The sequence below is a fragment of the Magallana gigas genome, chromosome 2 (genome assembly GCF_963853765.1).
Source record: "Magallana gigas chromosome 2, xbMagGiga1.1, whole genome shotgun sequence".
Classification (NCBI taxonomy): domain Eukaryota; kingdom Metazoa; phylum Mollusca; class Bivalvia; order Ostreida; family Ostreidae; genus Magallana; species Magallana gigas.
Window position 1 is genome coordinate 5,003,993 of NC_088854.1, and position 24,762 is coordinate 5,028,754.

A 24,762-nucleotide genomic window follows, 5' to 3' on the forward strand; every position below is an offset into this window, starting at 1 on the left:
AGAACCACTGCACCAGGAATGCCAATATTTACACAAAAGCTTGTATACAAAGTGAAGATTATAAATTGTAAAAATCGTGACCCTCGGACCAAAACTGGGGCCCCAGGCGGGGTTCAAAGTTTAACATAGAAATACATAGGAAAATGTTTAAAAAATCTTCTTCTCAAGAACCACTGCACCAGAAATGCCAATATTTACACAAAAGCTTGTATATATAGTGAAGATTCTAAATTGTAAAAATCGTGACCCTCGGACCAAAACTGGGGCCCCAGGCGGGGTTCAAAGTTTAACATAGAAATACATAGGAAAATGTTTAAAAAATCTTCTTCTCAAGAACCACTGCACCAGAAATGCCAATATTTACACAAAAGCTTGTATGTATAATGAAGATTCTAAATTGTAAAAATCGTGACCCTCGGACCAAAACTGGGGCCCCAGGCGGGGATCAAAATTTAACATAGAACTACATATGAAAAATGTTTAAAAATTTTCTTCTCAAGAACCACTTCACCAAAAATAACAATACATACACAAAAGGTTGTATATATAGTGAAGATTGTAAAAATCGTGACCCCCGAACAAAAGTGGGGCCCCAGGAGGGGTTTAGATTTTAACATATATAGGAAAATGTTTTAAAATCTTCTCAAGAACCATCGTGCAACTGTTTGGGATATTACTATGCATACATGTACATCCTTAAATAATGTAGATTCAAAAAATTGTAACTCCCGGACAATTGATGGGCACCAAGAGGGGTTCAAAATTTAAACATTTTAAAAAACAAAGGAAAAGTTTAAAAATTTTCTTCTCAAGAACTACAATGTTTTAGTTAGTGGAATATCTATGCATGCATCCTTCGCTTATGTAGATTCCTAATTCGTAAAATCGTGACCCCCGGACCAATAATGGGGCCCCAAGATGGGGTCAAAGTTTATTATAGAAATATAAAGGTAACAGGTTAAAAAATCTTCTTCTCGAGAACTACAATGCTTCAATTTGTGAGATTACTATCATGCATACAACCTTGGATAATGAAGGTTCGACAGTTTTAAAATAGTGACCCCTGGACTAATACTAGGGACCCAAGATGGGTTTAAAGTTAAATGTAGAAGTACCGGTATATATGGAAAATGTTTAAAAATCTTCTTTTCGAGAACTACAATGCATCAATTTGTCAGATAACTACGTAAGCACCCTCAAATAGTGTAGATTCGAAATTATAAAAGCCGTGACCTCAATCTAATACTGGGGCCCCAAGAGGTGTTCAAAGTTTAGCATAGAAATATAGAGGGAAAATGTTGAAAAATCTTTTTCTAGGGAACTATAATGCTTCAGCTTGTGAGATAACTATGCAAGCATCCTTAAATAATGTAGATTCCAAATAATTAAAACTTTAGCACTGGACTAATACTGTGGCCCCAAAAGGGGTTCAAAGTTTAACATAGAAAGATATATTGAAAATGTTTTTAAAAAGTTCTTCTCGAGAACTATAATGCTACAGTTTGTGAGATTACTATGCAAGGATCCTCAAATTGTGTAAACTCTAATGTAGTGGAACCAAGAGTTATCTTTCTTAATGTTCTGTACAGTCTGAGAGTTATTCCTCTTGAAGTGGAACTCTTCTACGTTCAGTTTTTCAGGTTGTGTACGTGCGGTCCCACCGCAGTGCTACACATTTTCATTCCTATGTTACTATTTATGTTGTTCAAGCCAACCATAAACCTCGGACCATTACTGGGTCCCCAGAAAGGGGTTCAATGTTTAAAATAGAAAAAGCATATGCTACGAAATGTAATGTTACAAGGAACTGCTGTTCAGGTGAGCGATGTGGCCCATGGGCCTCTTGTTGTTTAATGTCGTATCTAGGTAATTGTGCAGTCTGTCTTCACTGATCACATTGTACATCCCAGTCATGAGTGTATGTATTATGTAGTGAGTATATTTCTGTAATACACTGTCTGTTCTCATCTCATCATCTTCGCTTTTAATTTGAAATAATGGGGCTACGAGAAGTAATGGAAATTTGAGCCAGAATACAGTAAAACTTAATTAGTACGAACACAGATATGGTGAAATCACGCATAGTACATGTATATGATGAAGGATTGTGAGGTCTCTGGCAAAATTCTGAAGAATATTTGGCAAAATTTTACAGAACTAATGAAATAAATCCTTTGGTCCCAAAGACTTTGCTATAATTTAAGTTTTACCATCATGTGTTTTTCATAGTTACATGTTTATAATGCATGAGATTAACATATTATGATCATTATGTAGTGTGTACAAAACATTATGAATGAGACTTCAGACACTGACAGAGTAAGTAGTGATGGTAATCCGTGTCCTTGCTTGTGCAGTAATAAGTTTGTCAAATCCTCAGTCTCGCTTATGCAAAAACTGTATGGCATTCCTTTGTTGAAGGACAATATACCCTTTGTATGCTTTGTGCATACAACTGCACAGCCCAGGGAAATTAAGATTAGAAAGGAGATGATAAATACAATCGGAAAATTCTCAATATGAGCTTACAATAACTTTAATCCCATTGAACTATTGCAAGTGACCACGTAACTGGCTTCCTGGCTCAATAAACACTCAATTTTTGGCACTTATATATTAGGCTTGTAAAAACCGCTCTTTTACAATACATTATACAAAATCCAATAAAATCCCATACAAGACAAGGTCATCTTAGAGCACCATTCAAGGATGAATAAACATAAATATGCTAGCCAATCAGATTCAAGCTTCAATAAACAAGTCTTAAAATAGTTACATAGCTTCTTCTCTTACAACTCTTATGCTTGGTGGTCTTTTTTATTGAAGTTTTTTTTGCCAAAATTGTGTATATTATCCGTCCGATCTGCTATTCTTCCATGAATAATGCAAACAATAACACAAACTTAGAATCAACATATGCACTTTGCCATTACTTTGTTTCCTATATGAGGCACCTCGTGGATTTAGTTTCATCGATGATAAAGAAATCTATATCTGAAATACCAGCAAAGATTTTGACAGCAGCGATTTCATTGGCTGTATGAAAGATCGCTCTGAAATGACCCCATACAGGATGTTGTTGGATCTTGTTTAGAGTATTGTAGAGAGCGGTTTTACAAGTCTATTTTAATTTGATTGAATGAGCGTCAGTGAAATGAGTTATTGAAAGATTTATAACTTATTATTCAAAATAATAAGTTTGAAATAATTTTTTATGAAAATGTCTGAAGATTTTATAGTTTAAGCAATATGAGCTGTAATTTTGCTGTGAACGCATGTTATTTTGATCATTCTGCTTGTAACTGAAACATTTATGATAGACAAGATTTAAATGACTCTTTACATTTTGTCTGGAGAAAGTTTCTCTACTGAGGAATATACTGCAAAACAATTTTTGTACAAGATGATGATAATGTAATTTTGCTTCACTCAATATCTCTAGGTGACTCTAATAGCTTTTCCCACAAAAAATTAACAAACAAATGTTTATAAGAACACGATTTTATTGGGAGTTGATTTTAATCAACTCTCCTATGCAGTTACTCTGGCAAACCGAAAGTGAAACAGTGTTTGGACCTAAGCACAAATCATCACCGCTGACAAGACTTAGTTCTTGAAAATAATAGAAAAATTCAAAGTATAAAATCAAATCCAAGCAGCTTTAAAATTAATGATAATCCATAAAATCAACTCCCATCAGTACTTCAGTACTTTGATTATTAAAGTTGTAAATTACAGTTTCACAATAATATTTTCCAGCATAAAAATTGCAGCTTATATTGCTTTTATCATTTAAAATATATTACGGCTACTTGAAATGTACGGCGGCGTGGAAGGGCCAGATGAAAAAATAAAAAATTCTTATTTGTTCGGACAAATAAGTTATTTGTTCGGACGAATTACGATTTGTTCGGACGAATAAGTTATTTGTTCGGACGAATTACGATTTGTTCGGACGAATTAGGATTTGTTCGGACGAATAAGTTATTTGTTCGGATGAATTAGGATTTGTTCGGACAAATTAGATATTTGTTCGGACAAATAAGTTATTTGTTCGGACGAATTAGGATTTGTTCGGACGAATTACTATTTGTTCGGACGAATAAATTATTTGTTCGGACGAATTACGATTTGTTCGGACGAATAAGTTATTTGTTCGGACGAAATAGGATTTGTTCGGACGAATTATGATTTGTTCGGACAAATAAGTTATTTGTTCGGACGATTAAGGATTTGTTCGGACGAATTATGATTTGTTCGGACGAATTAGATATTTGTTCGGACAAATAACTTATTTGTTCGGACGAATTAGGATTTGTTCGGACGAATTAGGATTTGTTCGGACGAATAAGTTATTAATAGTGGTACATGTATGAGAGAGAACGAGAGAGAGAGAGAGAGAGAGAGAGAGAGAGAGAGAGAGAGAGAGAGTCATAATCATGGATACATAAATGTGAAAAGTCTAATCAGTTTACATGATCATGTGCGGATCCAGAAAAATTTACCGGGGTAGTGGTGGTGGTGGTTGGGGGGGGGGGGGGTCTGATAGATAGTTTTGTTTGCGGGGTGGGGGTGCAAGGCCCCCGACCACCCCGGCTCTAGATCCGCGTATAGATGTATGCCAACCGTAGGCAGCGCAGGTTTTTAGGTTTTTTCTTTGCTAACTATAAGTTTTATTTCGCGCAATGCCAGAAGAAATGATTCCACTAGCCATAATTGTATGATTCCGCAGGTGGATTTCGATTGTCGATGTTTATATCGAAAATGTAGTCATTCTCCTGTTTATTTGGGACACTAGACATACGAAATTATCTTTCGCCTTAACTTTATACATATACATGTATACGATCAAAGTTAACTGATATGCTTCGTGGAATTGTAATAATCGCACAATTACTTAAGTGACTTATAAAACAAACTAGTTTTTACTTATACTTTATAATATAAAGTCAGCAAAATATCCCAACATCCTAACTATAATGCAAAAAAGTAATAAAAATAGAATTTAATGATAAAAATACTTATTGTCCGTCAAATAGACCTCTGATGACGTATTTGCATGTTAAAATTATCATATGGCTTTGTAAAGTTTTCCTATGTTTGGAATCTGAGGAGCACAAATAAAAACATTATCAATAATCATAACTGATTGAATAATCATAACTGATTGAATCAAGTTATGGGGACAATTAAAATAATTAGACGATTTAAGGTGAAATAAAAGCTTACAAAACAATTGACAATTCTATACAATATTTTCAAAAGGTTGGATCTCATTTTTCTTAACTATTATTGAAAAATATTGTTTATGAATCATACTATCGTAAACATCTGACGCCTATTTTCATCGGTCGAATGCGGCATCCAGGCTATTCATAGATTAAAAACTCCATATGATGACGACTAACTTTGATTTTGTATCGACGATTTTTGATGCTATGTCTGATTTTAAAAATGAAATAGATTCAAAGTTGACTAATGAGACAACCATTAAGGTTAACATTAGTTTTAGACTATCGAAAACCCATGGCACCATGATAATATAACTCCAATCCTTTAGATAGATAGAGTTTGAAAATTGAGCTTGACAGCACAATATGTCAGATATTGCATACATGTCAGATAGTATACTTGTAACACCTATGTCTATATTATAAGCAATTTATCATTTGAAGGAAAGGGGTGGCTTGACCCCCCCCCCCCCCCCCCCATTTCATCTACATCATTACCAGAGCAGATACATGTAGTCTAAATATACATGTAGTCTTTATATTATAAAGTATAAGTAACAACTAGTTTGTTTTATAAGTCACTTAAGTAATTGTGCGATTATTACAATTCCACGAAGCATATCAGTTAACTTTGATCGTATACATGTATATGTATAAAGTTAAGGCGAAAGATAATTTCGTATGTCCAGTGTCCCAAGTAAACAGGAGAATGACTACATTTTCAATATAAACATCGACAATCGAAATCCACCTGCGGAATCATATAATTATGACTAGTGGAATCATTTCTTCTGGCATTGCGCGAAATAAAACTTATAGTTAGCAAAGAAAAAACCTGCGCTGCCTACAGTTGGCATACATCTATACGCAGATCTAGAGCCGGGGTGGTCGGGGGCCTTGCACCCCCACCCCGCAAACAAAACTATCTATCAGACCCCCCCCCCCCCCCAACCACCACCACCACTACCCCGGTAAATTTTTCTAGATCCGCACATGATCATGTAAACTGATTAGACTTTTCACATTTATGTATCCATGATTATGACTCTCTCTTTCTCTCTCTCTCTCTCTCTCTCTCTCTCTCTCGTTCTCTCTCATACATGTACCACTATTAATAACTTATTCGTCCGAACAAATCCTAATTCGTCCGAACAAATCCTAATTCGTCCGAACAAATAAGTTATTTGTCCGAACAAATAGCTAATTCGTCCGAACAAATCATAATTCGTCCGAACAAATCCTAAATCGTCCGAACAAATAACTTATTTGTCCGAACAAATCATAATTCGTCCGAACAAATCCTATTTCGTCCGAACAAATAACTTATTCGTCCGAACAAATCGTAATTCGTCCGAACAAATAACTTATTCGTCCGAACAAATCGTTATTCGTCCGAACAAATCCTAATTCGTCCGAACAAATAACTTATTTGTCCGAACAAATATCTAATTTGTCCGAACAAATCCTAATTCGTCCGAACAAATAATTTATTCGTCCGAACAAATCCTAATTCGTCCGAACAAATCGTAATTCGTCCGAACAAATAACTTATTCGTCCGAACAAATCGTAATTCGTCCGAACAAATAACTTATTTGTCCGAACAAATAAGAATTTTTTATTTTTTCATCTGGCCCTTCCACGCCGCCGTAGAAATGTGTCACAAGTCAACCGTAAAAAATTATGAATTATTTGTTCTTTTTGCAATATTTTGTGACAAAAACCTTATTGAAAATAACACATAAAAAAAATTATTGACTAAGCAAAATTTTAAAGGGTAATAGAGAGGTTTAGATTTCAAATGTGTATGTGTATTAGGAGAATCACCTAAATTCTTCATGCATTACCTCATCAGTTTTTGTGACAAGGTTTCTATGTGTCCTCTAAACTTGTAGAGTTTCGTCTAGACATAAGTACAAACTTGTAGCTTTTACAGCAAACCAATCAAACAGATGAGTGAATATTTTCTTGTGATACATTATATTGATTTTTAAACTTTATTTGCATGCAAATTGATAAGAAATCACCATTTATTTGGAGTTATTTAAGTAAACTCATGTCTCAAAACTGCATCGAAATTTATGTACACGTTTATATCCTACAAGTTATGAAATCTTAACTGATAATTTACAAATATGTTTATGTGTAGTTATAACACATGTTGGCGTACCCGTATACATTTTAAAATCTCAACCTCTCAAATGACTCATAATCATCATAAAATATCTCATTCAATTAGGGATCTATTTTTTCGGCAGAGTTTTTACATTGTTTGTTCCTCTATAAATTGTTAATTGTTTTCTGTATTCCACAGGTGGAAAAAAAAGGTTTTTTGAAATAGCCCATAAAATTTGTTTAATGATATTACTGTAACTTGAGTGAACTTTATTTACCATATAATTTATTATAAGTTACTCAAAATTATTTCAATTTTCCTAAGGATGTTTGGTAGAAATGTTTTAGGTTACTGCCCTTCGTGATAAACAGCGTTGAATCTGTTACAGGATATGCTGGAGACTCCCTGTCCTACTCCAAACTGTGGCACAGTTATTGTAAAAATATCCATCTACAGACAAGATGCCATTGAGAAGCACGTAAGTGATTATCAGCTGTAAATTGACTGTTAATTGTTACCTCACGTAATGACAAATGTCATTGTACCTGGGCAAGCAGTTGGTGTCCTGTTGAGTCACAGACAGATTGTTTGCTTTTTGACAGTTTGAATCAGAGAAAATGGAAACCAATAAAAAACAAGACAAGAAGAAGAAACCAGTGCTGAAGATGCCTCCATCGAGTCAAGATAAAATCCAGAAGAAGATGGAGAAGAAGGAACAGAAGATGAAGAAGAAGATGGAGAACAAAGAGGAGAAGACGGAGTTAATGGAGGACATTGATCAGATGCTTCAGGAGAGCGAGAGCCAGAAGGCGGACCTAGCCGGGGGTAAGGATGGCAACAGAGGTAGTCAGCTTTAAGCACATTTATTATGTACAGTATGTGTAAGACATTGATTTTTCTCAGCTACTTTTTTTGATAATTGAAGGCAAGTTAGTACATGAAATAGGTTATAGAGTTTATTCCTTCTTATAATATTTTCTGTGAACAAAATCAGATGGGTGGTCTAATATCAATGATGCCTTAATTAAAGAGCCAAGTAACAGTGCTGAAATTTCACACATTGAATTCAACAGCTCACTGAGATCTTGAAAAATTTTCATCTTCAGGCAGAAAGAAACAATTGTGCCAGTCTTACAGTAAAATAATTCTCATCATGTACAATGTTAGAAGATTGAATGGTACAGTCCTGTACTTCCTCTTTTATAGAGGTTATAAAAGAGTTGTTGTGATTGATATATTGTGAGATATAGTACTCACTGCTGGTATTGTGATTGACAATGTTAGCAGATGAAGTTGATTGTGTAGCGGTTATAACAGTGGTGTTGTGTTCAATATCTACAATGTACATTGTTATTTAAATCAATCTACTTTTATAGAGTAAATATGATAGTGGTGTTGTGATTGACAGGTGGTGATGGGAGGGAGGAGGAGTTTAAAGTCCCTGACCACACCCAGCCCGTCTCAGTGCTGCGTAAGGATGACGACGATATCAAGCTTAACAAGTACAAGGCAAGTGGAGTCACACAATGGCTACTTCTTATGTATGAATTACATATTATGGATAATAGAAACACATATCATATCCTTTATTACATGTTTCAAGCAGGATGGACTACTTGTGTATAGCTTCCTTTTTTAGATAATTTATGCTTTTGGTATATCTTTCAGAAAAGGTTATAAAGTCAGTTGTGATAATATAACACTGAAAGCCATTCTCTTAATTTTAAATGGAGATTGAGGTTTAAGGGTTGGTTGTACATTATTTTAGGGAACTAAAAAACAAAAGAACAAGAAAAAGAAGGAGAAAGCTGCTAAAGCGACCCTTGCTGTGGAAGTGAACTTCACTGATAACAAAGACAAGCTCCTGCTGAATGAGCACTCTATTCCGGACTCTCCCACTAGGTACAGACTGCATTTATATCTCCTATTTTACAGCCTACTATTACAGCTGTTCAATGCGTGTATATGTTTAATTAACACTATTCTTTTTACAGGGATTTTTCAGTACCAACAAACATTCATGAAAAAGTTCAGGCATTTGAGAATTCTTATGAAAGTAAACCTGTGCAACATGTATATGATCAAATCACAGAAAATTTATTTTCGTAAGTATTACCCATTATCCAACACCACAAAATTCCACAAAAAAAATATCAATCTTGAAGCAATAAATGCAGAGATATTTTGAGGCATCATTTAAGTACTGATGGTCAGCTTTATAACCATTTACCATGATTGTTGAACTATTTATATGATCAACTATTTTTGTGCTTCTCTTGAAACAAGAATAGCAACCTAAAAATGGTCATATCAAGTTTAAGTTGAATTTATTGACAAGAATTGCTCCATGCATTTGTAAATTCACTTGATGCTCAGTATGAACATTTGAAATATTTGCTTTGCTCCTTAAATGTCAAATTTGTGACTGTGTATTTTGGAATATTATGACAGTTTTACACGTACGAATGGGTGACTTGTTCATTTACATACTGGACTTTGTAGATTTTTTGAGGAAATCCTAAATGCCCATGGACCACTTCATGTTGATGATAAAAAGCTTACCTCCTTGATTGAAGATTTCCCAAATGATGCAAAGGAGAAAATTGAACAAGTGGGGGGACTAAGCAGTTTTCTGAGACAGTCTCTGAAATTTGCAATGATAAATGACTATGTGTGTTTGTTAAAGGACTCTGTGAAAGCTAGAGACATATCCTTAGCCCAAGGTTTTGCTAGGCAGACATTAAGTAACTCTAGTGATTCCTCGGATAATGTGTGGAAAACTGTAGGAAAGCATTCAAATTCTAGTAGAGATCAGCCAGAGAGGACTTCTCCATTTTCTTTCAATTCGTCAGTGGATAATGTGGTCAGTGAGGATAAACCGAAAGCTGGGTTTCTTCACCAGCCGTATCCGATGAAATCATCAGGTGTGGATTCTTTGGATGATTTTGGTAGTGTGGTCAAAAAAGGGTCGATAGATGCTTTGGATGATGACTTTGACTTGGGGCCTGTTAAAACAGGCTCCAAAATGGACAGGATTGATGAAATACACTTGATATCTCCTACAAAGAAGAAGAAAAAGACAAAAACCAAGATAAGCCGTAAGGACCTAGATGATATAGATTCACTGTCATCATCTCCAAGTAGTGACAATGACTTTTCTTGTGAGGATGATACAGGGAGTTTAAACTCTGAATTGTCTGGTGCAAGATCAGGCAAAGTGTCCTTGTCTAGTGTAAAGATGCAGGCAGAAAATGGTAGAATAGTTGACTTGAAGCAAAATCTTGATATCTCTAGTAGAAGTAGTTCTAAATCAGATCTAAGTGAAAAATCAGGAAATGATTTATCCTATGACCTTATGGCAAAGGCTTACAGAAATTCTCCAGTGGCATCTTTGTATGTGAAGGACAAACAGGGTCTTTTGTCTGGTTCTCCTACCTTTTCAGAGAATGGTAGAAATGTGGACAAGTCTCTGCATGGACTGACTGCACCCCAACCCCTTAAACTCCCCTCTCAGTTCTCACAGAAAACACCTGGGATGTCACTCCACTCAGAAGCAAGCATTGCTGCTGAGAAGGAAATTGATAGAATAGACAATGAAATGGTGAAGGAGATAGCTGATGATGTAATGGAGAGACTGGCATTGGGGAAGAATGTTTCGGCCGCGGAGAGACAGGAGATGTATAACCGTATCACACAGGATATCTGGAAGGACTTCAAGAAACAACGTACTTCTGTGTCATCTGTGTGGCCTCTAGACAACAAGTCTTTGTACACCCAAATGTCTTTGAGTTCACTAGACAGTAGACAGAGGAAAAATTATGCAGAACAGTTCATGAAAAGTCATTATGAAAACAATACTACTGACCCTCTGCAAGGAAAAACAAGTTTTCCCCATTCTACTCCTATTCACAGTTTTCCATATCCTAGCAAACCTCCTATTACTACAGTGAGCAACAATTTTCCAAATTTACACACTACACAGGGAGTTCCCCCTCCCCTCACCTTACCCACTTCTTTTTCTTCAGCTAACAGTTACACATCCAATATCACCTACCCCTCTTTGAACCCTAGTATCTGGGCCAGCACCTCAGGGACTAATGAGGCAATGCCCAGTATCCCTAATGTGACCTCATTTTCTACTCCCCCTCCCCCACTTAACCTGCCTTCGTTTGCATCGGGACCATTTGGAGGCTTCAATATAGGGACATCCCTTACAGAACCCAGTGTTTCTTCAACTTTGTCCTCTGTGTTTGGTACTCATAGTGATCAGTGTGTTCAGACTGCGGTAGAAACTCGAGACGTTGAAGTTAATACTGAGCCCTACGAGTCCTACATGGCACAGTATGAACGGAGTAAAGAGGACTGTGATAACTTGAAGACTCTGGTGGTAAGACTACAGACTCAAGTTGCCGAGCGGGAAGCCATGCTGAGGGAGTGGACAGTGAAAACTAAGGTAAACTGGGTGTGTCTGTACGATGTGGCCGAAGGTACAGCTCCACAGGGGCTTAGTACTCAAAATTAATGTTCAGTATGCATCTAAATGCATACGTTTATAAAAGTGTGTTTCTTTGTAAACTAGATACATTGTTTTTGGTTACATTGAAAATAAAACCAATGTTTTAATGAAAAATAAGTTGCAACATGTAAAACTTGTAACTATGGTTACCACTTCTACAAAGCAACTGTTGTAAACTGTTCTTAGTTACACTAGACTCAGTCCTGAATAAGTGTAATACATGTTCAAGTACACAGTATTGACTGTTCTCTGGAAAAGAACACTATTTTCAAAGACAGTAAAACATTGTTTTAGCAAACCTGCATAAAATTAAGTCAGGCTTACAATAAAATCAGTTTCATTAGCCATATATAGTCTTTAAAAGTGAAATCAATCTTTTAAACAGATTATTATAATGACCAAAAATTGTGTGTCCTTCCCTTCTTGGCAGTTTGCCATTAGTGTGTTTTATTGTATTTGTTCTGTGTACAAAAACCTCCATGTGTTTGTGTTATTGTTTTCATTTGCATTATGTTTGATTCTGAACTTTTACAACACACCTAACATTACAATTCAGAATTCCTATCAACATAATTCAGAATTGCATTGCTATAAATAATTTAGTTTTTGTATAAACTTCCATTTTTTTCCTCTTTTGTTATAAGGTTTTGAAATTTTAACTGAAAAAGCACAATCTTTAAACAAATAAGATACTATTAAGGCATCTTCTTTTAAATAGATTACTTGGCAGATGTTTCTAATATGATGGGATTTGTAAACAGTTCAGAACTAATTTGCATGATACAAATACATATCAAAGCAAAAACTTGAGATTGTTCGCTATATATCACACAGCATGTATTATGTATGTATTACAATTTAGTTAATACACGTACTTTACACAAGGCTGGACCTTTTAAAGAATACATAGAATGGATATTCTTAACATGCTATCATAAAATCAAGTCCAATGTCTGGTCCTGTGTATGACTAACATTCAGAATACATCCCCTTGTTTATAGAGTGAATTCATTGCAAATGATTTTAGTTATGTCAAGATCTAGGAATTGAATTTAAAATGTTTCTTTAGTGCTTGGCCCAATTTGACGTCATAATTGATTTGATATGTATTTTTCAGTACTTTATGGCTGTAAATGAATTATATTGAAAATTAAAGAATTTCATGACATTAAATATCAAATCTTGGAAAAAGTAATCCTGATACATGTACCTATATTCAATTTGACATCATTGAAAAGAGAGGGCCAAGAGCATTTTCAATACTGTTTTTGGAGAGACTGAGGCATTCTAGATATATTTCATTACCGGTAGTCAAAAAATGTACAAGATTTATTACGACAGTTAAAAACAAGATTTTTCAACTGTGAACCTGTATTTTTGTTGTGCTCTATTTAGTCTCTGGAAGCAAATTCTCAGCAGCTGGATCTAGAGAAGAAGAATTTAGAGGTCCAGTTACAGGTTTATGAACAACAGCTCAATCACTTGAGTTTGGAACTCAACTCCAAGTCTTCTGATGTATTAGAGTAAGTAGTTGTAGAACTCAACTCCAAGTCTTCTGATGTGTTAGAGTAAGTAGTGCTGTAGCTCTACAACTCCAAGTCTTCTGATGTATTAGAGTAAGTAGTTGTAGCTCTACAACTCCAAGTCTTCTGATGTATTAGAGTAAGTAGTGTTGTAGCTCTACAACTCCAAGTCTTCTGATGTATTAGAGTAAGTAGTGTTGTAGCTCTACAACTCCAAGTCGTCTGATGTATTAGAGTAAGTAGTTGTAGCTCTACAACTCCAAGTCGTCTGATGTATTAGAGTAAGTAGTTGTAGCTCTACAACTCCAAGTCTTCTGATGTATTAGAGTAAGTAGTTGTAGCTCTACAACTCCAAGTCTTCTGATGTATTAGAGTAAGTAGTGTTGTAGCTCTACAACTCCAAGTCGTCTGATGTGTTAGAGTAAGTAGTTGTAGCTCTACAACTCCAAGTCGTCTGATGTATTAGAGTAAGTAGTTGTAGCTCTACAACTCCAAGTCTTCTGATGTATTAGAGTAAGTAGTTGTAGCTCTACAACTCCAAGTCTTCTGATGTATTAGAGTAAGTAGTGTTGTAGCTCTACAACTCCAAGTCTTTTGATGTATTAGAGTAAGTAGTTGTAGCTCTACAACTCCAACTCTTCTGATGTATTAGAGTAAGTAGTGTTGTAGCTCTACAACTCCAAGTCTACTGATGTATTAGAGTAAGTAGTGTTGTAGCTCTACAACTCCAACTCTTCTGATGTATTAGAGTAAGTAGTGTTGTAGCTCTACAACTCCAAGTCTTCTGATGTATTAGAGTAGGTAGTGCTGTAGCTCTACAACTCCAAGTCGTCTGATGTATTAGAGTAAGTAGTGTTGTAGCTCTACAACTCCAAGTCTACTGATTTGTTAGAGTAGGTAGTGTTGTACTTACAACTGCAAGTCTTCTGATGTGTTAGAGTAAGTAGTGTTGTAGCTCTACAAATCCAAGTCGTCTGATGCGTTGTAGCTCTACATTCTGTGAGTCTGTTGCAATACATGTAGATGTAAATGGTTGTACCATTGATGACTCTTATTTAATTTCAGTTTAAGAGAGAAAATCAATATTACTGAACAAAAATGTCTGGACCTGCAGAAACAGCAGCATGATGACAGGTGTGTACATGTTGTGTGTGGTGTTGGAGGAATTAATGGACAGGTTTTCTGTGGGAAAAATGCATTGATCTGTCTCTTACTTCAATAGAATAACTTTGTAAACAGTTGTTAGAGTACAAAACTTAATCCTAAAGATCAATGATGAAATTTCTGTGCATGTATTAGACTATTGAATCAATTTAAGAATTTTTCTTTATCATGAACTCCATGTAATTACAATGATTTCATTTTACATTATTGACACAATAAACATTTATACACAATCTTTTCCCAACAGATTTAGAACTTCAAAACTTGATAAGGAGAAGTTAGAAGCTGTGAGAATTAGAGAGGAACTGAAAAAGTTACGAGAGGAAGAAAGTGAAAGGGCCATGAGAGCAGAGGTACAAATATACATGTCATCAGTCTTTGGACTGAAAATAACAACAGACTTTAATTGCTGAATTTTTCACATAATATGGTGATCTCATGTTACACTTCTATACACAGGTTGAACTGCTGCAAGTCAAGAAAAACTTTACTCTGCAAATGCTGGAAAGATCCAAAATGGAGTACATGGTGTATAAAAATAAAGTGTCTATGATAGTTAAAAGGTAAAAACTGTTTCACAGAAAATTCATTAGGATGTAATAGTTTTTTTGTCAGTTTTTGATAAATGATGAAAAATATCGGTTACTGAATATGTGAAAAGATGATCTCTTTGAAAGCCAAAGGTAAGGAAAGTTAAACAGAAACTGTTTCATATGATTTATAACAGAGCGTGATTGTTATGTGACAGTGTACTATGATACTGATGGTCTTGTTCAGAGGAACTGATGATTTGATTTTGTTTTGTAGAAGGAAGGATGAGGGTCGATCTGGGGGTCTGAAGCAGCATCTCGACCAGTACGAGGGGATCCTGAAGAAGTGTGAGGAGACCATCAACAGACTCAAGGTCACCCTCATTATCTAATACAACATAACATAATATGTAACATTCTATAATAGGACATAACATAACTTGACATTTTTACAGCTATTAACATATTTAAGAATTTACTTCTAAGCTACACTTTTTGCCATATATTGGTTCATAAACATTTGTTAATAACTAAAATATGGCAGTATCAGGGCACCATCTCAAAACACATTAATAAAAACCAAAAACTTAACCAGTATTAAAATTTACAAAGTTGTTGCTTCACAACATGATTGAAATAATCTGGTTTGATGTACATGTACTTTTATCATGATATGATAAATTATGAAGATGGTTGATATTTTGTTTTCAACAGGTGGAGTTTGATGAACACATTCGTCAGATCCAAGGGGGAAAGCGGTTGAGTGAACTTCCCCAGATTTTCATTCCCCCTCCTCCCCCTCAACCACAGATGCCCAATCTAGATATGGTATGAATACACTCTGTACAGTTATCTAGGATGACAGGCTTAGTCTTTCCAAAAAATGTCCAGCTTTTTAAAGATATCATAAAGTCCATGAAAGGGACTTGATGTGAAGATAAAGTGCAGTATTACCGACCCATTTCGGTTAATAATTTGTACAAAAAGTGAACTAAAAAAATATTATAAGGGATTAATCAGATGTAGTATATAGTAGAAAATCATAAAATGGCTTTAACAGAAACTCTTACATTCTTTGAGTATACATCCTGTAAATGTCTGTTTTGTTCCAGCTGACCGGTTACACCATGACGAGTACCGCCAGCGCTCCATCCCTCTTGGCCTTGGCAAGTGGCTCCCAGTCTGGTGGCCCCAAGTCTTCACCCTCTCCTCCTCTCAGAGGCAGCCAGCCCTCGGCCTCCAACATTGTACCCCTGTCAATACCCAGTATTCAGTCTGCCCCACAGCCCAAACCTTTGGGGCTACCCACAGGTGCGTGTCACTGCGATATGATGATAATAACGTCTATCCAGTAAGGTTGTATTTGTCTGTCACTGCAGTATGATGATGCTTTAATATCTTAACCATGGTTGTTCATCAAAACAAAGTATTTTATTATTACACATGATTTCATTGTTTTAGTTCTTTAAACATTAGAAGAATAAGGTTTTGAATTTGATCCCTGAGTACAATGCTACATTCTGTTGATTTTAGGATTACCAGGATCCCAGAGACCTCTTATGTCGCAGCCTATAAATCCCATGATTCCCTCTCTCTCTCAAGGAGCCATGCTGCAGCCTCACCAGCCTCACAAAACCAGCAACTTTGAGAAACTCATCATGAAACTTCAGGTGGCATTACCAAAGTTTAATAGGTATGCACTTAAATTTCAGCCATTTATTTCTAGATAAATAAAAGTGAGCCTATTGGAAGAAAAATCTACAAATCTGAACAAACTGACAAGACTTGATTTTTAGCCGGGCTCTCCTGGCTATAGGCAGGCCAATCGCCAATGTTACTATAAATAGCACAAATAAACAAAAAACCAAACAGCGTCAATGTAAAGCTTCCGCTATACCAAATAGTTACACAACGAGCCACGTTTTGTCAAAAGTGTTGTCATTTTGTTTCTTTTTTTAAATTTCGAATGAATTGTCTATCTTTTTTAGGTTTTTTTTTATTAATAACGTGTTTTTAAAACATTACTATGCATTTTGGACACATACAATGCGCATGAATTTCCATGAACTACTTTGCTGCACGATGAAGAAACGGGGATTGAATATATAATGCTTGTTGCAAAATTCAAGGCAGCAACTGTTGAACTTTTTAACTTCTACTAGACAGACTTATTTTTTGTTTATAGCCGCTTAGAAAATGCTCTCTGATGCTTTGTTGACATTAAAAGCATGAGAGAGAGAGAGAGAGAGAGAGAGAGAGAGAGAGAGAGAGAGAGAGAGAGAGAGATATTCAGTCTTTACTACACAATATGCATAAAGACACACCAGAAGAGCCCGGCTTTCAGTACTTCAGTACTTTGATTATTACAGAGCGGACTTTACCCGCCTGATTCAGGAGCTGCGGACCAACAGAGGGGGGTCCCTGTCCGGGTTGACCTTGGATGAGATTGTGTCCCAGATCACCATCCTGGTCCATGATTACGAGAGACAGCAGGGGAGGAGCCCCTCTGTAGCAGCCACCCAACCCCAGGTCAGTACTCTCAGAAACTATGAGAAGGAAGTAAACACCATCAAAAACCACAGGGAGGGAATTCTAGATTACATTTATTCTGTTTACCGGTACTATTTAATGGGGAGAAATTTGTACAACATCTGGGATCCTACAATTTTTCATGTACATGCAATGGAAGGCTTGATAGCTAAAATTCATGTAATATTGCTCAAAAAAGATATACAGTAAACTTGCTGAATCCTGATGTTATGCCTGTTGTCCAATTTGGAAAAATAGTTCAGTCCCTTGACATTTTTTTATCGTTTAATGTTTATTAAAAATTCAAACAAGCAACTGATTTAAAATACCATTAGTCGTGTTATAGTTCTTACTTTGCCAATATACTTTATAATGGCCGTTTTATGTTGCACTCACAAAGTTACATCTGACTTTTTCAAAATGCCTCATTCTTTATTAATTTCAATGAATATATACCTCTTGTTTCTTGCATCAAAAAAGTTCTTGCCAGTATATTTGCTATTACGTAATCAGCCACAAGTTGACTTGTTGTGTAGTCAATGTCTGTTTAACTATTTCCTGTGATGCATACGCTTGTCTCGTCAGACTTCTCAGTTTAATTGAGTGTATGAAAATTTATCAGTTATGCTGATTTGATTGAAAACCTATGTCCATAGTATGTATCCCAATATTGTTTTTCAAATGAAAATGAAAATCGGTACTGTAATCACGAAGGGGTCATGTTTCTCAAGTACTGAAAATTTTGCAAGAATAGACGATCAAGACCTACTGCATTTTGAAAATTCTAAAATCAATTAACAAAAATGTCCCTCAAACAGGATGTTGCCTTATCCTGCCAAATTTTCAGAACCAACATCCGCCAGATTAGATATTTTACTGTATAGATTATATTATTTTAAAGATGTTTTTTTAATGCAATTAGCAGTGAGTGTCTATCATACATTTTATTGTTTACAGGAAATGATGACAGGTTTTACGGATGACCGAGCGAGGAATCCACCCCCTGGTCTTCCATTGTCCTGGGGTGTGTCAGGGACAGACTTGGTCAGTCTGGGGATCACCAGCGAGGTGTTTGAGGAGGAGGAGGACCCCTGTGTCATCTGTCATGAGGAGATGACTCCTCCCACCACCGTCATGCTGGAGTGTAAACATCGATTCCATGATGAGGTAAGGGACGCAACTCCAACCACTTCATTCAGCTGACATAATGAGAAAATCATCATTTTCTTTTAGACATTTGAACAAATTGAAAATGCACGATTATGAAAAATTTTAATTCTTTGTTTTCTTCTTCACAGTGCATCAGGAAATGGCTCAGAGAACAGAGTACTTGTCCTAACTGTCGTATATACGCTCTGCTGCCAGACGAATTTCCCAGTCTCCGATAGAGACCAGAAAAATTTCCCAGGCTCTGAAAGATGACAGACAAATTTCCCAGTGTGCGACAGAAAGACATGCTCTGTTAGAGGAGTGTTCAAGTCTCAGGCTAGATAAACAGTGTCAAAAAAAGTTTATGTAAATGTGGAAAACACATTGATATGATTTTATATATACTTGTATAAAATAATGTTCAGGTAAGTACAAGATGTTTTAGTCCTTTTGGAACTATTTTTTGATCTGTTTTATATTGAATGCATTTCTTGACATGACATGTTTTATGTTTTTGGAGATAGTCAAGATGACAGAATATTCAATATTAAAAACCTAATTTCATATATGAATTAGATCAATGATTGGATCTTTAAACAGTTCAACTTTTTCATATTGTAACAATAAGTAAACTTTGAGTATCGTTAATTTGTTTGTCAAATTTTAGTTGTACATGTACATGCGTTGCAGTTTTATTTTCCCTTTTTCAAATAAAATGTGAATTAGATATTTTGGTGTTTATTTTCCATATGGACAGATATTGCGTGAATTGAGAAAGAGGAGAAGGTCCAATCAGATTTCCGGCACTCTAATTAACATCAGATCCTTGATTTGCTCCTTGTTTTTCTATTGTCACTACACGAGGATCTGGAAAAACCCTGCTTGAGGTCACCTCCTAGTGAACTTTGATTTAAGAATATTCATGAGTAACCTATATTTTAGTCAATAATAGGAAGTGTTAGAAATTGTATTTTCGGGTTACAAACAAAAATGGAGTCGTATGACAAAGTGATGGCACATGTTCTCGAATCTTACAGAATAAGCAATCTATAGATGGAGCATAAGTTGATATTAGACGCCCTCGGCTTATCAAAATTGTATTGGCATAACTTCAAAACTTGTAACTGACGATTTCATTGGTTAAATCAAAGTTCACTAGGAGGTGACCTCAAGTGGGGTTTCTTCAGATCCTTGTGTAGCGACAATAGAAAATCAAAGAGCGGATCACGGATCTGATTTTAATCAGATTGGATTTATATTGTATTATACATGTAGCAATATGTGAAAACGTGCCAATATATATGTATTCACTTGCTCTGAGTGAACGAAGTGAACCACTAAATAGCATGCGTTGTTATTAAATATTTACATGTAGGCTCATTTTATTTTGAAAAACATAGCTGCCATTACTGTAGAGGTACATATAGGCATGTTAAATTAAGAAATTTGTACGATATGGGAATATACCGGGTAAATGTAAATTTATTTATCCCACAAGCGGGACCGTGGGTTTTGTATGTTGAGTATCAAATGTAACAGGTTGTGATAGGTCAAGTCTCGACCAGGATTCGAACCCAGGGCCTCTGGAGTACCGTGCCACGATTTTAACCATTGAGCTATTGTGACCGAATATATTGACCAACAGTCGCACACCTGTTAACACATTGACAAAGTTTAAACGATAGTCTGCTTGATGAATGGTTGGGGGTTGGTGGGTGTTATATCCACCGCAATGATATTAAAATAGTCGTAGATCTTATAAAATGGCTTAGATATCCTTTCTTGTTCTGTTAAGAATTATTGAGTGGTCTTCTGGACAACCACTAAGATCATTCAATCTTCAATAGCCAAACCAATCTTTACAATAATGCAAAGTGTAGAGAAAGCTGACAATGTCCTATTGAGTCATAATCTGTGACGTCTGAATTAACTTTAAAATTTGTATGAAGATAAATTTATCAACAAATCGCATTTGTTAAAAAGTCAGCAGTAACTTTGTTTAACAAGAGGCCCACAGGCCTTGACAGTCACCTGAGTTACAAGAGTCGGAGGAATCTCAGATTATTTAAGATATATTGAACTTGCCATCTTATTGGTTGAATGAAAGTTCATTCTGAATTCATGGATCATAAACCTCAATGGGTCCCTCTCACCTCTCTGCGTATTGGGCTCTTGTGGAGATCTGTATTTAATCAGACTGTAGCCAAGTTAGGGTTTATCTTTCTTTTTTCTGCTGTCTCTTGAATGAGGACAACCCTACTGAATAGAAATTATCATCGTAATTATCGTGGTGACATGTATCTGTGGGTAGTCCCAAAGGTTTGGACCATAGGGCAGACTGCACACTTGGAATTAACAGGGAACAATATTGATACATTGTTTTTAAAACTACCCGGAAACAGTATTTACAGTACCGATCAGACCCAACCTAACAGAAAGTAAACCCCAACTAAACCCTGGGTTTACTTTCCGGGTTTACTCTGGGTTTACTTCGGGTTAACTAGAGTGGACCCAGAGTAAACCCAAAGTAAACCCAGAGTGGACACAGAGAGTAAACCCAGTCAGAAGTATACCCCTGAAAGCAGACGCTAACTGTGTATTCGGAATATACAACGGGGGAATTACAGGCAATGGGATGGTAAGATAAAATACTAGTCTGCTTCACACTTCAGTGCATACAGATGACCTTAAAAGCAATTTCAAAGTAAACCCCGAGTAAACCCAAAGTAAACCCAGAGTGGACCCAAATTTTCAAAAAGTAAACCCAGAGTAAAACATGCAAGTAAACCCAAAAAGTAAACCTGGGGTTTAGTTGGGGTTTACTCTGGTGTTACAATGAAGCGCATTGAAGTGGTAAAAATGTTCGTTTGAATGGAATATTCTAAACTAATTACTTTGTATCGAACGTCAATTGTTAGATAAGACACACCCATTTCTTTTGAAACGAGGAAAACAGTATTCGTCACAATGCTTTCGGAACCGCCCCTCTTCTAAACAAAACAAGCATGTATTTCACACACGCACATTATACACAAAAACAAAAACACAAACTTTCTTTCTTTCTTTCTTTCCAAATATGTTCAGGAACAGTGATATTGTTCAAAATAAGAATATCTTTAGTAACTTTGTGTTTTGAACTTCCTGTTACATGTACTGTATTGCAAATAAAGAAAAGGTTTTTTCTACAACATATATGCACATGTTTCAGTTTTTCGTTTTAGAGGGGTAAGCTACGCTCTTCGTCTTCTTCGATCTTCTGCATTTGTTGCTGTATTCGCAGCTTGTTGAGGGGACTGGGATATACGAGGGGCATGTAAAACATATACGGAGAAAATATCGGGATTCAGCTTGTGTCCACATTTCGGTCCGCAGCCCTGCTTGTGTTGTTTAGAAGATGAACGGTTCAGAAATCATTGTTACGAAAACTGTTTTCCTCCTTATAAAATGAATGGGTGTGTCCTATGTAACAATTGACGTTCGATACAAAGTTTAGAATATTCCATTCAAACGAACATTTTTACCACTTCAATGCGCTTCATTGAAGGTTGGGTCTGATCGGTACTGTAAGTACCGGTACATTGATATTCTCAATGCTTGACATGTGCTCCCAGGGTTTGGGGACTGATTGTGCACTGTATGATTGGTTAGTTCAAGTATATTACCCTTTGGTCTTCCTTATTCCCCCTCAATTAAAATTGGTTTTTGTGAATACATGTTAGATCCCCATCCAGCTAGGATTTTTTTTAGTGTATTCAAAATAGGCAGGGAGTGCAGGAAGCGAAGCCCCCGGAAGCTCCTGGAATTTAGGTTTTAGCTTTTGGATTATGAGATATTGTCTCAAAATGCTACTATTATACATACAGTATGTGTATGGGAAATGTTGAATTTTTAAAAAAATTGTGTACTGGATATGAAACATGGATGCCCCATGGAAACCTAATGCATATGACTTTAGATATAAGGTGTGTTTTCCAAAAACAAAACATACGAACCCAAGTTAACAAACTATTGATCGTTATTATTGCGACTTTGTTCAAATTTTAATCATCCACTGACTTTAAATGAAGTATAGACAGAATATACGAGGGTCAATCAAAAAATACGAAGACTTTTGTCATAGTTATGTTACTTAACGTCATATCATTACTAAATTTGGTAGACATAATTTAGCAATAATTTCAAACAATTTGCAAGAAAAAAAGTTAATAAATTCCTTTATTTCTAAGAATTATTTAGAATCTAATCCTGCAAAAATGAGGTCACGGCGCACGGTCAAAATTTGTGTTATGTCAACAATAAACCATACAATGTTGAAAGTAATATCTCTATAAATTGGGCTTAAAACCAAATAATATTGAAACCTAAAATTAAGTTTTGTCTTGGTATTCTATGTTCCAAATAATGACGGGATATATTATTTTGTCGAACAGATATTAGTAACTAAACACAGATAGTCCTCTTTAGAATTGACTAAAAATATCGACGTCGCCGGACGTCACGGCGCAACGAAAGGTACAAATAAAATGGATTTAACCCCGAAAAAAGCCGACACAAGCTGTGAAAATGCTCAATGGTGCAAAAAATAAGTCAACAATTATTTGCAAGTTTGTGTTTAACTGTAATAAATTTTGTGGGGGTGATGGTAATTGTATTTTGAGTATAAAACAGTCCGAAAGAGAGTAGAATATCTGTAAATATTTGGTCAAAAAATGAGTAATGTCAACCGACGTTCAGGGTTATCCTTACTGTAAACTAAGATATTCACGGTTAGAAAATGAAAACTTTGAAGAACTAACTTATGATTCTCGAACAAATGTGCGCTAATAAGATGTTAAGTGGTTTAGTGCAATTGTAAATTGTAAGGAGAGGGGCACAAGAGACTAAGCGTGATATAAAGATGGGGTATATCTATAAACTGTGCGTGTTTAATCTTGACGCCATGTTTTGAACGTTACCGTGCGCCGTGGTAACAAAACATGTTGTTTTTAAAAAGGGGTAACAAAAATACCGTTTCATCAAATGGACTAAAACTTTGCATATCAATAACATAAGTGTTGGTGCACAGATTAATCTGTTAAGTATGGCTTTCATGAAAAATATATGATAGACAGCCACATTGTCTTCGTATTTTTTGATTGACCCTCGTAATTACAGATAATCAGGCAGGCAATATAAAAGTTGCAAGGTTTACGCTGAAAATTGAGTACTTGCACTATATATGCAGATTATTGTGTGAAGCCTAAAAGGCAATTCAATGTGTTTACATACAAACAATAGGATAATCTTAACTAAGACCTATGCTTTGCAAAACTCTGTGTATTCATTTGCATTTTTGCTGAAACTGAGGCGCTTTCATATTAATTACTCTTAAAATAGGATTGATTCAAATTAATTTGCATTTGAATAATAATGCATTGATAACTGGTGCACTTTTAAGTTTAACCAAAACATGACACCTCAATATAAGTTAAAATAAAGGCAATATGGTTTGTGTCAAGCAGTAAAATTCTTCTGGGTTACAGTACATTCAGGTAACCATTAAGGCCCGCGGGCAAGGAAGTGCATACATTTCATAACGGACTGAAAGGTGTCATGAAATTATTTTAAGATAAATATTTTTTTTGGGTTGCCTATATAATTAAATTTACAGGCAGGCATCCCACTGAGCAGATGTGAATAGGCACAAATTAATTCTTTTATAAAAAAGGAAAATCGACTCGTGATAAAACCCGAAAAGCCTTTATTCTGAATGATCTCGACCGAGGCCTTCCGAAAGAGATCACCTGACATTTGTTTTCATTTTCAGACTATTCCATTTTAAGGTGGCACAAAATCTACATATCGAAAGAATTATTTTTCTTTTGAGTTACGAAATTGTTATTACATTCAATGTTTTGATACAATATCATCTTTATAAAAATCAAAGAAGAATATCTTGTTAAAAAAGAAAAAAATATCTTTAAAATTTATTTTTAATCCTAATCCCCCCTGATATTTGGAATAACA

General features: G+C 35.6%; 1 protein-coding gene across 4 annotated transcripts in view; it reads left to right on the forward strand.

Moving 5' to 3' along the window:
* LOC105347332 (E3 ubiquitin-protein ligase TTC3) overlaps nt 1-19,483 on the forward strand; it is a 41,744-nt gene extending 22,261 nt beyond the window's left edge. For 2 of the 4 annotated variants that reach the window (XM_066074648.1, XM_066074645.1), the window contains exons 21-38: nt 2,278-2,319; nt 7,734-7,823; nt 7,948-8,188; nt 8,754-8,854; nt 9,114-9,247; nt 9,340-9,450; nt 9,848-11,798; nt 13,257-13,384; nt 14,450-14,518; nt 14,796-14,901; nt 15,008-15,111; nt 15,356-15,452; nt 15,793-15,906; nt 16,191-16,389; nt 16,612-16,771; nt 17,448-17,607; nt 18,565-18,774; nt 18,906-19,483. In XM_066074648.1, coding sequence (XP_065930720.1) covers nt 2,278-2,319; nt 7,734-7,823; nt 7,948-8,188; nt 8,754-8,854; nt 9,114-9,247; nt 9,340-9,450; nt 9,848-11,798; nt 13,257-13,384; nt 14,450-14,518; nt 14,796-14,901; nt 15,008-15,111; nt 15,356-15,452; nt 15,793-15,906; nt 16,191-16,389; nt 16,612-16,771; nt 17,448-17,607; nt 18,565-18,774; nt 18,906-18,995 — 4,107 coding nt within the window. In that variant the 3' untranslated portion in view covers nt 18,996-19,483. The remainder of the gene's footprint in view (nt 1-2,277; nt 2,320-7,733; nt 7,824-7,947; nt 8,189-8,753; nt 8,855-9,113; nt 9,248-9,339; nt 9,451-9,847; nt 11,799-13,256; nt 13,385-14,449; nt 14,519-14,795; nt 14,902-15,007; nt 15,112-15,355; nt 15,453-15,792; nt 15,907-16,190; nt 16,390-16,611; nt 16,772-17,447; nt 17,608-18,564; nt 18,775-18,905) is intronic. The other 2 variants (XM_066074646.1, XM_066074647.1) reach the window with 2 other exon arrangements.
* Nucleotides 19,484-24,762: the final 5,279 nt, after the last annotated feature.